This window comes from Brassica napus, unplaced genomic scaffold (genome assembly GCF_020379485.1).
Source record: "Brassica napus cultivar Da-Ae unplaced genomic scaffold, Da-Ae ScsIHWf_1215;HRSCAF=1739, whole genome shotgun sequence".
In the NCBI taxonomy this organism is placed as follows: domain Eukaryota; kingdom Viridiplantae; phylum Streptophyta; class Magnoliopsida; order Brassicales; family Brassicaceae; genus Brassica; species Brassica napus.
The window spans coordinates 142,501-155,353 of NW_026014636.1; the positions used below are offsets into that span (position 1 = coordinate 142,501).

Here is a 12,853-nt window from a genome sequence, read left to right on the forward strand (position 1 = left end):
TTAGAACTCGGGTAGCATCAATCAGACTGACTTGGACAGTCCAGTCAATCAAAACTCGAGCTCATGTACAGATAAGTACACGAACTGTTCACGGAAAGGGCCAGCGTGCTGATATGTGTACTGACATGGTGCATCAGTTGTCCAAAATCAGTACACAAACAGTCCATGGGAAGGACGAGCATGCTGATATGTGTGGTCAGCGTGCTGATATATGTACTGATCGGCAGTCCACAGACAGTCTATGGTTGTCCAAAATCAGCCAAGGGAAGGACCAGCGTGCTTATATGTGTACTGATGGACAGCCACGGACGTTCTGTGTGCGCTGACGGAATGCCACAGACGTCCTGTGTGTGCTGACGGACACACACGGACGTCCTGTGTGTACTGAACAGACAGCCCACGTGGGCCAAAATCACCCGAACAGTCCACGGGAAGGGCCAGCGTGCTGAGTCCAAGGACCAGCGTGCTGATAGATATACTGATGGACAGCCATGGAAGTCCTGTGTGTGCTGACGGACACACACAGACACACATGGACAGCCACGGACGTCCTGTGTGTGCTGGCGGACACTCACGGACGTCCTGTGTGTGCTGGCGGACACTCACGGATGTCCTGTGTGTACTGAACAGACAGCCCACGTGGGCCAAAATCACCCGAACAGTCCACGGGAAGGGATAGCGTGCTGAGTCCAAGGACTAACGTGCTGATATGTGTACTGATGGACAGCCACGGACGTCCTGTGTGTGCTGACGGACACAGACGGCCACAAACGGACAGCCACGGACGTCCTGTGTGTGCTGGCGGACACCCACGGACGTCCTGTGTGTACTGAACAGTCAGCCCACGTGGGCCAAAATCACCCGAACAGTCCACGGGAAAGGTCAGCGTGCTGAGTCCAAGGACCAACGTGCTGATATGTGTACTGATGGACAGCCACAGACGTCCTGTGTGTTCTGACGGACACACACGGACACACACGGACAGCCACAGACATCCTGTGTGTGCTGACGGACACCCACGGACGTCCTGTGTGTGCTGATGGACACCCACGGACGTCCTCTGTGTGCTGATGGACACCCACAGACGTCCTGTGTGTACTGAACAGACGGCCCACGTGGGTCAAAATCACCCGAACAATCCACAGGAAGGGCCAGCATGCTGAGTCCAAGGACCAGCGTGCTGATATGTGTACTGATGGACAGCCACGGACGTCCCGTGTGTGCTGACGGACACACACTGTAATAACCCTCACGAGCATATAGAATTTTGGTCGAGAAAATTCTTTAAAATCAGTTAGAAGATTGATCGATCAGAATTTAAATAAAAATCGACCCGATAAATTTATGCCTTGATGGGACTGTCTTGTGGTCGAAAGACCTTCCCTTGATAGTTTGGTCGAGTCTTATATATATTTAGGTCGAATTTTTATTAAGCTGAACGAGATTTTCTAAGAACCAAAGGACAAGGAATATTTGGTCGAAATATTATTCAGAATTATCAACCAGCTTCCTTAATAATCTTGACCCGTCTAATGCCATAACCTCCTAAGCCAGCATGCTTGTTTACTTATCAAGTCACATGTCATGCACCTTCCTGCTTGCTTGCTTATGTAGTAATGGGCACATGCAAGTCACAAACTGCTTGTTGTGCTTGCTAATTAATTCAGTCACATGATTGTCACCAGCTGCTTGCAGCTTTCTTAATGTGAAGGAAAGGAGAGCTACTTGGCTGCTTAGAGTGATGAAGCTGGTCACCACCTGTCCTTGCACAACTTAGCTTTGTCCTGAGTGAAACCCTCAGGTGAAGTAAGGTCAGAACCTATTTTAACCCTTTCCCCACCTGCTTGGTCGTCCATAACAACAAGAAATCAGATAAAATATTCAGAGAAAATCAGTGAGAAAGATTGAAAGAAAAATCTGAGAAAAATCATTGAAAATTCAGAAAACTTCTTGGATGATTTTTCTTCATCACCTTAGTTCAGTCTGATGATGTGTGGAAGATAAAAAGGTGCGAAAGCCTAGGTCTTGTTCTGTTTCTGATCTGAACTGAAGCTTGATGTCTCTTTGAAAACAGTCCATCTGTGAGCTAAGCTCGAAGAAGAGATTATCTGAGTTCATCTGGCCACCAGTTGTTGTTGTAAGATTCAGTCACTTGTCTCAGTCATCTCTTGATCAACATCAGATGTTTTTTAGTTAAGCTGTTGTCATTGATCAATTGTCTAAGCATTTATTCGGTTCAGATTTAATTATTTCGGATTAATAAATAAATCAGTTTGCTAGAATATAATTATCTCATCTATTATGAACTGATGGGATTTAATTTGAACTGAACTGGTCATGGTTTGGACTACACCTGAGCTGAACTGATTAACCTTGTTGTAAACCGAGCCGGCAGGAACTTATTTAAATATCTTCTTCAGAACCGAACTGTTGGATTAAAGATCATGTTATGAACTGCTCTGTTTCAGGTCAGTGGTCGAGTAAAGTTGAAGGATAAGACAGGTTCATCAAGTAGAACCGTTTTCTTTCTAGGTAAGAACTTGATCATGGACTGATCATTTTCTTAGAACCACCTAGCACAAGTGTAAGCTAATGAACTGAACCGAGTGACTAAACCTCGTACTTGTGTTCTGTTTTGATCAGTTGGTTGTCAAGTTTTGCTAGATCGGTCCAGTCACTCCTTGTAGCCGCTTAGTTACTTGGTTTGAATTCAGACATCAAGAAGAGTGGTCGGATCAGTCAGATAATTGTGATCGTTCTGAATCTCAAGTGTATCGGAAGTGAAGTATGATTAGCTTGAGCTCGTGTCTAGTCTACCTTAGCCAATCTCATGGAATCAAAGGTGAGTCTAGATAGATGAGTGATGAGTAGTGAATAAATATTTCTTGATTGAACGTACTGATTGTAGATGATTGATAGGCTTTGTCTCTTGATCAATATTTAATTGGTGGGGTGTTTACTTAGTGTAAACACTTAATAAATATTTATGAATGATCGTAGAGTTTATTCTGAACCTTAGTACTTGTTCTCAAGTATTAATATATTATATTATTAAATATATGAGTATAAATCATGTGAAGTCTTATTGTATACTCACTCTCCCGAAGTTCCCGCATTACCGTGAATTGTTTCTGCGATATGGAACAAGGTCACGAAGACACGATGATGGGGTCGCACCCTGGAGGCCGTGCAACTGCATGCAGTGTTAGATGTTCGATCTTGGAATATCTAATGGAGATGATGGTTATATTTATTTTCCCGCTAGGCTCGGTTAGGCTTGGTGGTTTTCCGGGTGTCGTGGAGATGATGTTTAAGATAAGATTCACATCGATGGATTGATAGGCCTTATATATGTATTTTTATTAGTTATGGAATATATTTCCACTGCATACAAATGGAGTTGATTGCTTCAGATATTATTAATATATGTTGGGGTGCGGGACTAGGCTCACTGAGTAAACTAGTTACTCATGACTCATTTGTGATGCAGGTAACCAATGGGTGGGAGACCTAACTCTAGGACGGGAAGAAACATCATTAGCCAGCGGTAGTTTTATTATCCTTGGAAAGGCGTTTTGATATTTCTTATTTATAAGATTTATTGACCGAAAACCTCGAGGTTAATTTATAACAAATTTTGTAAGATGCTTTTGAATGATATATAAAGAATGTTTTTAAAGTACGGGTTCCATATGATATTAGTCCTTGTCCGGACGAACTAACTATTGGGTATTGCTTTTTCGGGTTGAAAAGCCTAGAGTGATATCTGATAGGAGCGTTGGTGTTCTTTGAGCTGCCACATCTTACACAAGCTCCCATGGCTTTCCAGCATTCACCTGGATACTTCTTACCACACTTGGGACATTCAGGTCGTCCACTAGAGGCCTTGCCTCCGTCAACCTGGTCCCACTTCCACTTTCGGTCGTTAGTCTTTCACGTCAGGACGGACGGCGACTTTGTCTTAAGCTTGGCTTCTTCGGCCAAGTTAGACTCCAAAAGAGCTACTCGTTCAACTAGCTCTCTAACGGTGCTGAAGGTGTGGATCGAGCAGTGGATTCTCAGCTCTTGCCTTAGGCCTCGAATGAACCGACGAACCTGGACTGTCTCGTCCTCGAGTTCCCTCCCAAAAAACCGTCGGAGTCGGTTGAACTCCTCTTCGTACTCTCGTATGGCCCTGCTGCCTTGGGTAAGGTCGAGGAATCTACCTTCCAGACGGTCCCAAGCGTCTGCAGGAAAGTATTAGCGGTTGAATTCATCTTCAAAATCCGCAAAACTCTGGACACTTCCATTGGTGCGCTTGTCCACAGCCAGCCACCAATAATGTGCATCCCCTTCCATGAAGTGAACCGCAATGTCTCTCTTGTAATCCTCGGGACAGCGAGTAGAGCTGAAGTTTCGGACTAGCCTACTCCTCCACTCGTCTGCCACAATGGGATCGGTGCTACCTGAGAAATGCTTCGTCCCTAGACGGGAGATGTGCTGAAGCAAACTCAGATAGTCCACCTTTTTCTCGGTCCTCTCTGGTGGATCAATCTCAATCACCTCGACCGTTTCCACAACTGGACCATTGGTGTTGGGCGTGGTCGTGACCACATGTGTAGCTGGGCCAACTGAGGAGTTCACTAATGGCGTGAACAGTTTGGCCATAGCCGCCACCTGAGTCCCCATTACCTTCATGGCCTCTAACAAGTCCACCTTGGACAGTGTTGTGGTTACATTGGCCGTACCATCGGCCAATTTCTCACGCTGGTCACCATCACGGTTAGCGTTCGAGGATTCCACTTCCTCATCACTCTCCTGATATTCATGACCATCCCGTTGCGTCCCCTTAAGGTTAGCCTGGTCAGTCGGTAACACATCTCCAGTGTTAGTCGCGGCCAGTTTGGTTTGCAATCCAGACAGATTAGATCCGTCCGCGGCCACTTGAGTAGACTGACTGGCCGTTCTCTTACTTCTTCGGGACTTTCCCGTTTTGCTTTTTCCAGCTTAAGGATTCAGACAATGTTAGTACGAAACATACTAAACATAAACAGAACAAAAAAATTCCTAGACTACGCAATCAAACCTCACCGTGAGACCTAATCAGCTGGCTGCGAGTGTGTGGACTACAAAATGCAACTATCCTAGAATCAACCTGGCTCTGATACCAACTTGTAAGACCCTTCCTGGTCTCTCGACCCAAATGGATACGAATGCTTACTTATTAATTTCTTTGCTTGTTTGATTCATTTTAAGTCTTTTATTTACTAAGTCATATTCGAATATGAGGTTCATAAACAAAGGAACCGATTGCACAGCGGAATAATAATGTGTTAACTTTGTATTACTTAGAAACATGAGATCCAATACACAACTTCTTAACGGTTTCATAGACAATCACTAGTTCATCCCTAGCATCATCTAACCACACGTTACATAGCCTCTCACTGACCGAGCCTTCATGGCTCCTTGGCTTGACCAGAACCATCCTTAGTTCCTGAAACCATAACCATATAAGCATTAATCATAACCGAGAATAGAACGGATTGATTCTACAATGCTTGGCTTGGTTCCTAGAACTTAGATAAACCTCAGTCAATATAATTATAACAAGTATGAACCTATCTACCGTATCCTAAGTCATTCAACCATCCACCCCTTGACTTAGAATCAGATAGATAGCCCAAAATAGATAAACAGAACACACGAACAGATCCGGATCGTCCCCAAAGACCAATCCGTCTAACCGGATAGAATCTAGATGAGACCGGCCAATGAAGTCCGGCTCAATGGCCCAACGGACTTCCTTACCTGATCCGGCCTTGGCCCGGATCCAATCGGCCGAGTAAGCCTCAGGTCCAATCCGGAAGGCTTAGCAACCGGTCAGACCTTGCGACTCTACCTTGGCTTAGACAAACCGTGACTTTTTCTTACTTAAACAAGCCATAGGCTGATCCATAAGGATCGGTCATAACCTGTCCCGAAAGACACCGTTTGGAACATGCACCCTCTGGCCATTCGTACCTCTTGGTCCTCGTACCTTTTGATGTTCGTAACCTTTGGTATCTCGTACCTTTTGGTCACTAGCACCCCTTGGCAAGTCACAGCCATTGGTAACTCATGACTCTGGAAAACTCGTGCCCTTTGGGTCATTCCCAACCGTTCGTCCTAACCGCCCACTCTTGGTGCGATCGAACCGACCCGTGTCTAGGCTAGCGGTTTGGTTATGTTCGGCCAAAGCCTAGGGATGTGTCCCTTGGACTCAACCAACACAACCCTTCGTGTTTAACCAGAAAGAAGAGAAGAGAAATGAATTGAAACAGATAAGGAGAGCCGGATGGGACTTAGGAACCGAGCAGAGCCGCGTCCTGTGTGTACTGAACAGACAGTCCACGTGGGCAAAAATCACCCACGGACATCCAAAATCACCCGAGAAGCCAAAAATTCAAAAATAAATATTTTTGAAGAAAGTTTTCTGAAAGGAAACATCAAAAATATGTCAAAAAAGAGTTTAGGATGTCAAGTGTTGATCAAAAGTTGCTGTAGACGTCCGTTTAGACCACGAAACACCAAACTTTGTAGCATGCAAAAGACATGGTTAGAAGCAAAAGAAAATCATGAAAATGTACCAGAAAATAGCTTTAACCATTCTTATGAAGTATGCAAAAAATCAGATTCAAATTCCAAGTATGTTTTTTTTTACATTAAAAATACTTCCGGAACACAACCATTGTCTACTGGTGACATACTGAAAAAAAATGTTTTGTCTATATAAGGGGTAGGCAGTCTTCTGAGCCTACCCTCAGTACCCGAAGGGGTATTTAGTGTTGATGGCTGGGTTGAGGTCAATGGCCGGATTGTCTCCGGTGAATTTTCCGGTAACTTTTCCGGCGAATTTTCCGGCAGACCGTTTTACCCCTAACTTCAAATTTTCGCGCTTGTGTGGTCTTGGCCTGGTTTCATCCGTCTTCCAGTTGCTCTTTTGATTACATCTCTAGAGTGGTTGGAAAGATTGATGTTAGCAGGGCAAATGAACATTCGGCGTATGAGTGGTGATTGGATAGCTAGTGTTTGTAGGCTCTATGCTCGCGCACCCAGCTACAGACCAACTATCCTCCTCAGTTTCTTCACTAGCATAGTTAAGCTTTACTTAAAATGTTGTTTGCGGCATCTCCTTCAATGGGAAAGTCGTGAACACATAAGCCGGCACTTGTGATCCGTGCGTCTTTGCATAATTTATACATTGTTTGCAAAGGTGAATAATCTGTTTGCTGATATCTCGGTTGCGGAAATATTATGGCGGTGACTCGAAGAAATTCTGTCCCGCTAAGAACGTTTGTCTCCGGACAAAAGATGACGGTCAAGTCTGCGTCTGTTCCTGTAAGGCCCCGACCCGGCTGACTAGGCCGCGGTCGATGCCTCACGTCGCTCGTCCCATACACTGACCGAACCTCTCAAAATTTTGCCCTTTATCTATATTATCGCCCATATGCGAGGGCTAACTTAGACCTTAGCTATAGACTACCTTAGTCATTCCCTAGCTTAGATCATTTAAACTCATACGCAGCGGATATTCTAATTTGACTAGATCTGGTCAAGGCACGGAAAATGGAGAAAACTAGTCAAGATGACCGTTCTGCTACTGCCCAGGTTCATCCGAACTGGCTGTGTCCAATACGGTAAGGATCAGTACGTGCGCGTGACAAACAGCAAGGGCCGCGGTATGATCAGTAAGGGCCGCGGGACGTTCTGGTCGGACAAGTTGTGTTCCAGCGTGGCCCAAGTCTTAGAGAAATATCCAAAAGAGAAGTCCATCATTGGATTGAACAAGGAAGCAAGATCATTAGAACGGTCGCCGGTGCATGCGGTACGAGCCAAACGGGACAAGAGAGAGAAGCTGCGGTCTGAGTCGGAATTGGCTCGTCCTAAGAGTATTCTGGCATGACCATCAGTCTTAGATTGTCGAGTTGGTTGGGAAAAATGAGCTCCGGTACTGTCATTTTGGTCACTTGGTCGTGGTTACAGCTGAAGTTCCATTCCGGACGCACGCGTGTTTGAACGAGAAACGATACGAAGTAATGAAATGATCGATTTCAGATATGGGTTTAAGCAAAGACGTCTTATATATGGTCGGAAAAGCGTTTACTCGGTTACAAGGGAAAGAAACATGCGACAGAAAGGAAACCGGAGCTCGGAGAGTTTGCCGGAAAAGTACAACACGGTGAGAGAATAAAGGTAAAACCCTAATACAGCCGCCGAGTGTGTGTAAGTGATTTCGTATCCTCTTTACGTCGCACCCCTTTCTCTTTTTCTTTCGATTAACCCTGATTCTGACTTCGACTGTTGGTTCGATCTGGATCAGACCCGGTTATCGCGGAAATTCGAAGCTACGCGTCGGTTTCGTGGACAACTAGGTGTTCTTTCGAGGCCCAAGTAGACCTAATGATGATGCCTCGGGGGTATGCTCTGCTTCTCTCCCTATAAATACCTCCCCACTTCTCGTTTCCTTCATTCTTCTCCGCGTATTCAGGTACTTTCTCTCTCTTCCTCTCTGCTTCTCTCTCTAGATTGTTGTTATAGAATATATAGCATCATGACGTTTGGTGGAAGGTTGTCCCGTAAACAGAAGGGAAAGGTGGTCGCGGCCTCATCCAGTCTGCGAGAGATACGGGCGGGACTCCGCCCGACCAGTTTGAAATGGTCCATCGTGAGGCGATGATGGACACGAGGAGTTGTCTCAGAGAATTCTGGTCTCCGAGTCGGTGCGCTTATATCGAGAAGAAGTAAGAGAAGCTCTGTATGAAGCGCAGGTCTGTGCGAGAGACGATTGGGGCAGCGTGAGAGACGGGGTTCCTCTCGTTAATTTTGTGCCAACGTGTTAATATCTAGGGGGATCTTCGAGGGGCTTCTGGCTCTGGCCGAGTTCCTGTGTACTCCAGCGATAAGTGGCCAATCCTGGTAGAACGTCACCAAGACGCGATCGACTCTCGACAGTGTGATGAGGCTGCTGAGGGAACATCGATGACTCGGGGTGACTTTCCTAATCCCTTCGGAGAGCCAGAGGCCTTCATCACCGCCGATCGGGTTCCAGTGCGTCTATGAATCTTACTTTCGTGACGACACGAAGCTCTGGTTCCCGATTCCTCGATTAGTTACGTCGTATGTGAGGCGGCGAGACGCGACAATAAGCCAATGTCTAAATGGCTCATGGCATATCGCAGTTTCCTTGATGGTCATGGCTGCCAAGATTGATGTCACTCTGAGTTTTCGTGCCTTCGAGGAGTTGACGTCCGTTAACCCGTTAGACGAAGGCCTTTCGTCGATTAAGATGAACCAAACTACAACGTAGTAGGGGGACATCCTAACAAGACATTGCACTGGCAGAGGTCCAATTTTTATATCAAGTCTGATGAGTCTGCCTTCGAGGATCCTTCGGATGACGATTATCAGGTGTTATGGAACACTCTGCTCAGTAGAATATCTCCATTAACTCGCGTCGACTCTTCACATACTTACCATCTTTATTTTAATTTTTTTTTGCAGCTGATCATCTGACTTCGCGCGAGTATCCGGAGGAGTTCTTATCGAGCGCCCGTGCTGTAGTGAGACTTGATCAAGAGCATTGGGGAATCATTTCTAGGGAGAGGGTTCACCGGTGCATCGATCGAATTTCTAGAAGTAAGTCTGTTACTCACCTTCCCCTGCTACGATCCTTCGTCTTTCCCTTTGATCATATAAGCCTCACGTTTCTGATTTTTGCAGGAGATTGGAATTCGAGTTACCTCCCTGGAGTGAACACCGTCAAGAGACGAATCGTGCTGTTCACCAGAGAAGAGCAGAAGAGGATCAACGAGGCAAGGATGATGAAGGGTCTTCCCGATCTAAGTGCCATGATGGCGACTCAATTGGGTCTGCCGAGAGTCGGACCAACGGATCCTCCTAGCAAGGTGGGGATCATTGGCACAAGTGATGCGACTCTCCAACATTGGGCTCCTTCGCCTGATGTCGCCGCTGCTGCCCCCAGGAAGAAGAAAGTCAAGAAGAGATCTCGCGACGATCCTTCCACGGTCGACTAGGCCGCGGTCAATGTCTCACGTCGCTCGGCCCATACACTGACCGAACCTCTCAAAATTTCGCCCTTTATCTATATTATCGCCCATAGGTGAGGGCTAACTTAGACCTTAGCTTAAGACTACCTTAGTCATTCCCTAGCTTAGATCATTTCAACTCATACGCAGCGGATATTCTCTACTTAACCATTGGTCTACAGCCAATATAATACTTGTCTGGTCGAATCACCTCGGCTAATGGTTAGTATACTCAACTACCAGCTAGCACCAAGGTCAATCCCGAACCCAAATCAAGGCATACAAATCTGAGGTTCCATTCCCCTAACCATTCTATCTAGATCTATGCAACATTGCTAGATCATACCTTTGCCACATCCACGGAGCTTATTAGCTCATTGTCCCAGCTGACTTAGCTGTTTAGCTAGCTCATCCAGCTAGCTGAGCTGAACAACTTCACTTGAGGTTCCATCACTCTCGACCCAGCTGATAGAGGTATGAGGTAGCTTCGACCAGCTCTCCATCTACTCGTACAGCTCTCTTATACCTGCATATACTCTTCGCTTCAGTACTTAGTCATTCAGCCAACCATCCCCACAGACCAAGTACTTTTGGAGAGTCTTCAGCTACATTTCTGGCCACTTCCAAAAGTGCTCCAAAAATTAATTAAAATTCATAAAAACTCATGATAAATCCCAACTAAGAGATTCCCATAATCAGAATCCAATGAATCGACCCAGATCATATGGATCCCGATCATGATCAGTCCGGCCAAGGCCATGGATATCACCCCTGAAGGCTATGGTTCTGTGCTATCAAGTCTTAAGCGTATGCTCCCCTGGAGCCAAGTCCTCTCATGGACTAATAATGCCCATCAGATCCTAAGTCAATAAACCAACCACCCCACATGACTCAGAACTAATGAGTCTTCACAGTTACCTAACCGGCCATGGAACCATGTCCCAATGAACCCGATCAATCTTACCCTTACAACCGGTGAATCCTTTGATCAATCAGATAAGACACCTTGATCCATCACCTATGGTTCAGGTCGTCCATCCTTGCCCAAGACCAGATGACACACGGCCTTCTCCTCATGCAGCCACTACCGCTGTCCCACAACAGTTTCTGTTTACTCGGTTAACTGTCATGGATAACTACCTTGCTGAAAGGTCCCGACTCTTCACCCCTGGATTATGATCATGTCCAATCATACCCATACATAGATCAACCTCTGATGGATCAGGCCGTGATCAACACAAACCCTGTTCCCATGTCCCGCCCCATATAGTATGGCCGATGCATTGCATCCGTCCATCACACCATATGGATGAGTTGAACCAACTATGATCCGGCCCCTTCCTCAACTACTAGATCCTTAGATCACATCACATTATATGTAGTTTTCAAGGGCGTGCCATGCTTGGCCAAAACCAGTTCCACAAGAAACATAAACATAAACCGGTTACCTTATACCTGATCTGATTAGATCATGTGCCTTCCCTTATCATGGACGTCCATGTTCCTCCAAAGCACACCTAAATCATGTCTTATCAAGCCCTTATCATATACTTACAGTGATGATAAGATCTAGGCAAGGGTCGCTCATCTCTTCCCTTGAACTCCCATGAAACTGATTTCTGCACTGCATCCGCCTTCAAGGCTGTCTATGCCATTGGGAGTGGAGTCCGACCTACTTCCTTCTCTCCTGGATATTTTCGAGTTCTCCCAAGACATAGAGGAACCTTAGGACGTGATCATCCATAAACAAACTCCATCACAGGGTCGTTCCCAACTCCCATGAAACGGCCTTCCCACACACCTCTCTCCTTAAGGCTCTCTTGGCCATAGGAAGTGGAATCCGGCCATCCCTCTTCTTCCCTGACTATTTGCGTGTGTTCTCAGGCCATGGAGGATGCTTTGGGTGATGTCAACATGAATCAAAACCAATCAAAGGGTCGTTCATAACTTTCCCTCTGATATTTCCCAAAACTGCCTCTTTGTGGCCTTCACACCGCTCTTGGGGTTGGACGTTGGATCCGACCAACTCTCTGTGTTTTCTCTGTTTTTCTTTGTGTTTCAGGGTGTAGGAGGAAGCCCTGGTGTGCCTGCAAAGGCACGGACTTGCCTGCCTTTTATATTAAGTTGTTGCAGTTAAAAAGCTCGTAGTTGAACCTTGGGATGGGTCACCCGGTCCGCCTTCGGTGAGCACCGGTCGGCTTGTCTCTTCTGTCGGCAATATGCTCCTGGCCTTAGCTGGCCGGGTCGTGCCTCCGGCGCTGCTACTTTGAATAAATTAAAGTGCTCAAAGCAAGCCTATGCTCTGTATACATTAGCATGGGATAACATCATAGGATTTCGATCCTATTCTGTTGGCCTTCGGGATCAGAGTAATTATTAACAGGGACAGTCGGGGGCATTCGTATTTCATAGTCAGAGGTTAAATTCTTGGATTTATGAAAGACGAACAACTGCGAAAGCATTTGCCAAGGATGTTTTCATTAATCAAGAACGAAAGTTGGGGGCTCGAAGACGATCAGATACCGTCCTAGTCTCAACCATAAACGATGCCGACCAGGGATCAGCGGATGTTACTATTAGGACTCCGCTGGCACCTTATTAGAAATCAAAGTTTTTGGGTTCTGGGGGGAGTATGGTGGCAAGTCTGAAACAAAGGAATTGACGGAAGGGCACCACCAGGAGTGGAGCCTGCGTCTTAATTTGACTCAACATGGGGAAACTTACCAGGTCCAGACATAGTAAGGATTGACAAACTGAAAGCTCTTTCTTGATTCTATGGGTGGAGC

General features: G+C 46.0%; 1 protein-coding gene across 1 annotated transcript; it reads right to left on the bottom strand.

The window, feature by feature from the left end:
- Window positions 1–3,933: 3,933 nt before the first annotated feature.
- Window positions 3,934–4,668, bottom strand: LOC125596441. The gene is made up of 3 exons (XM_048771589.1): window positions 4,566–4,668; window positions 4,275–4,463; window positions 3,934–4,226 (listed from the first exon to the last, which is right to left on the bottom strand). The coding sequence occupies exons 1-3, from the start codon at window positions 4,666–4,668 to the stop codon at window positions 3,934–3,936; spliced, it is 585 nt and encodes a 194-aa protein (XP_048627546.1).
- Between the last annotated feature and the right edge of the window lie 8,185 nt (window positions 4,669–12,853).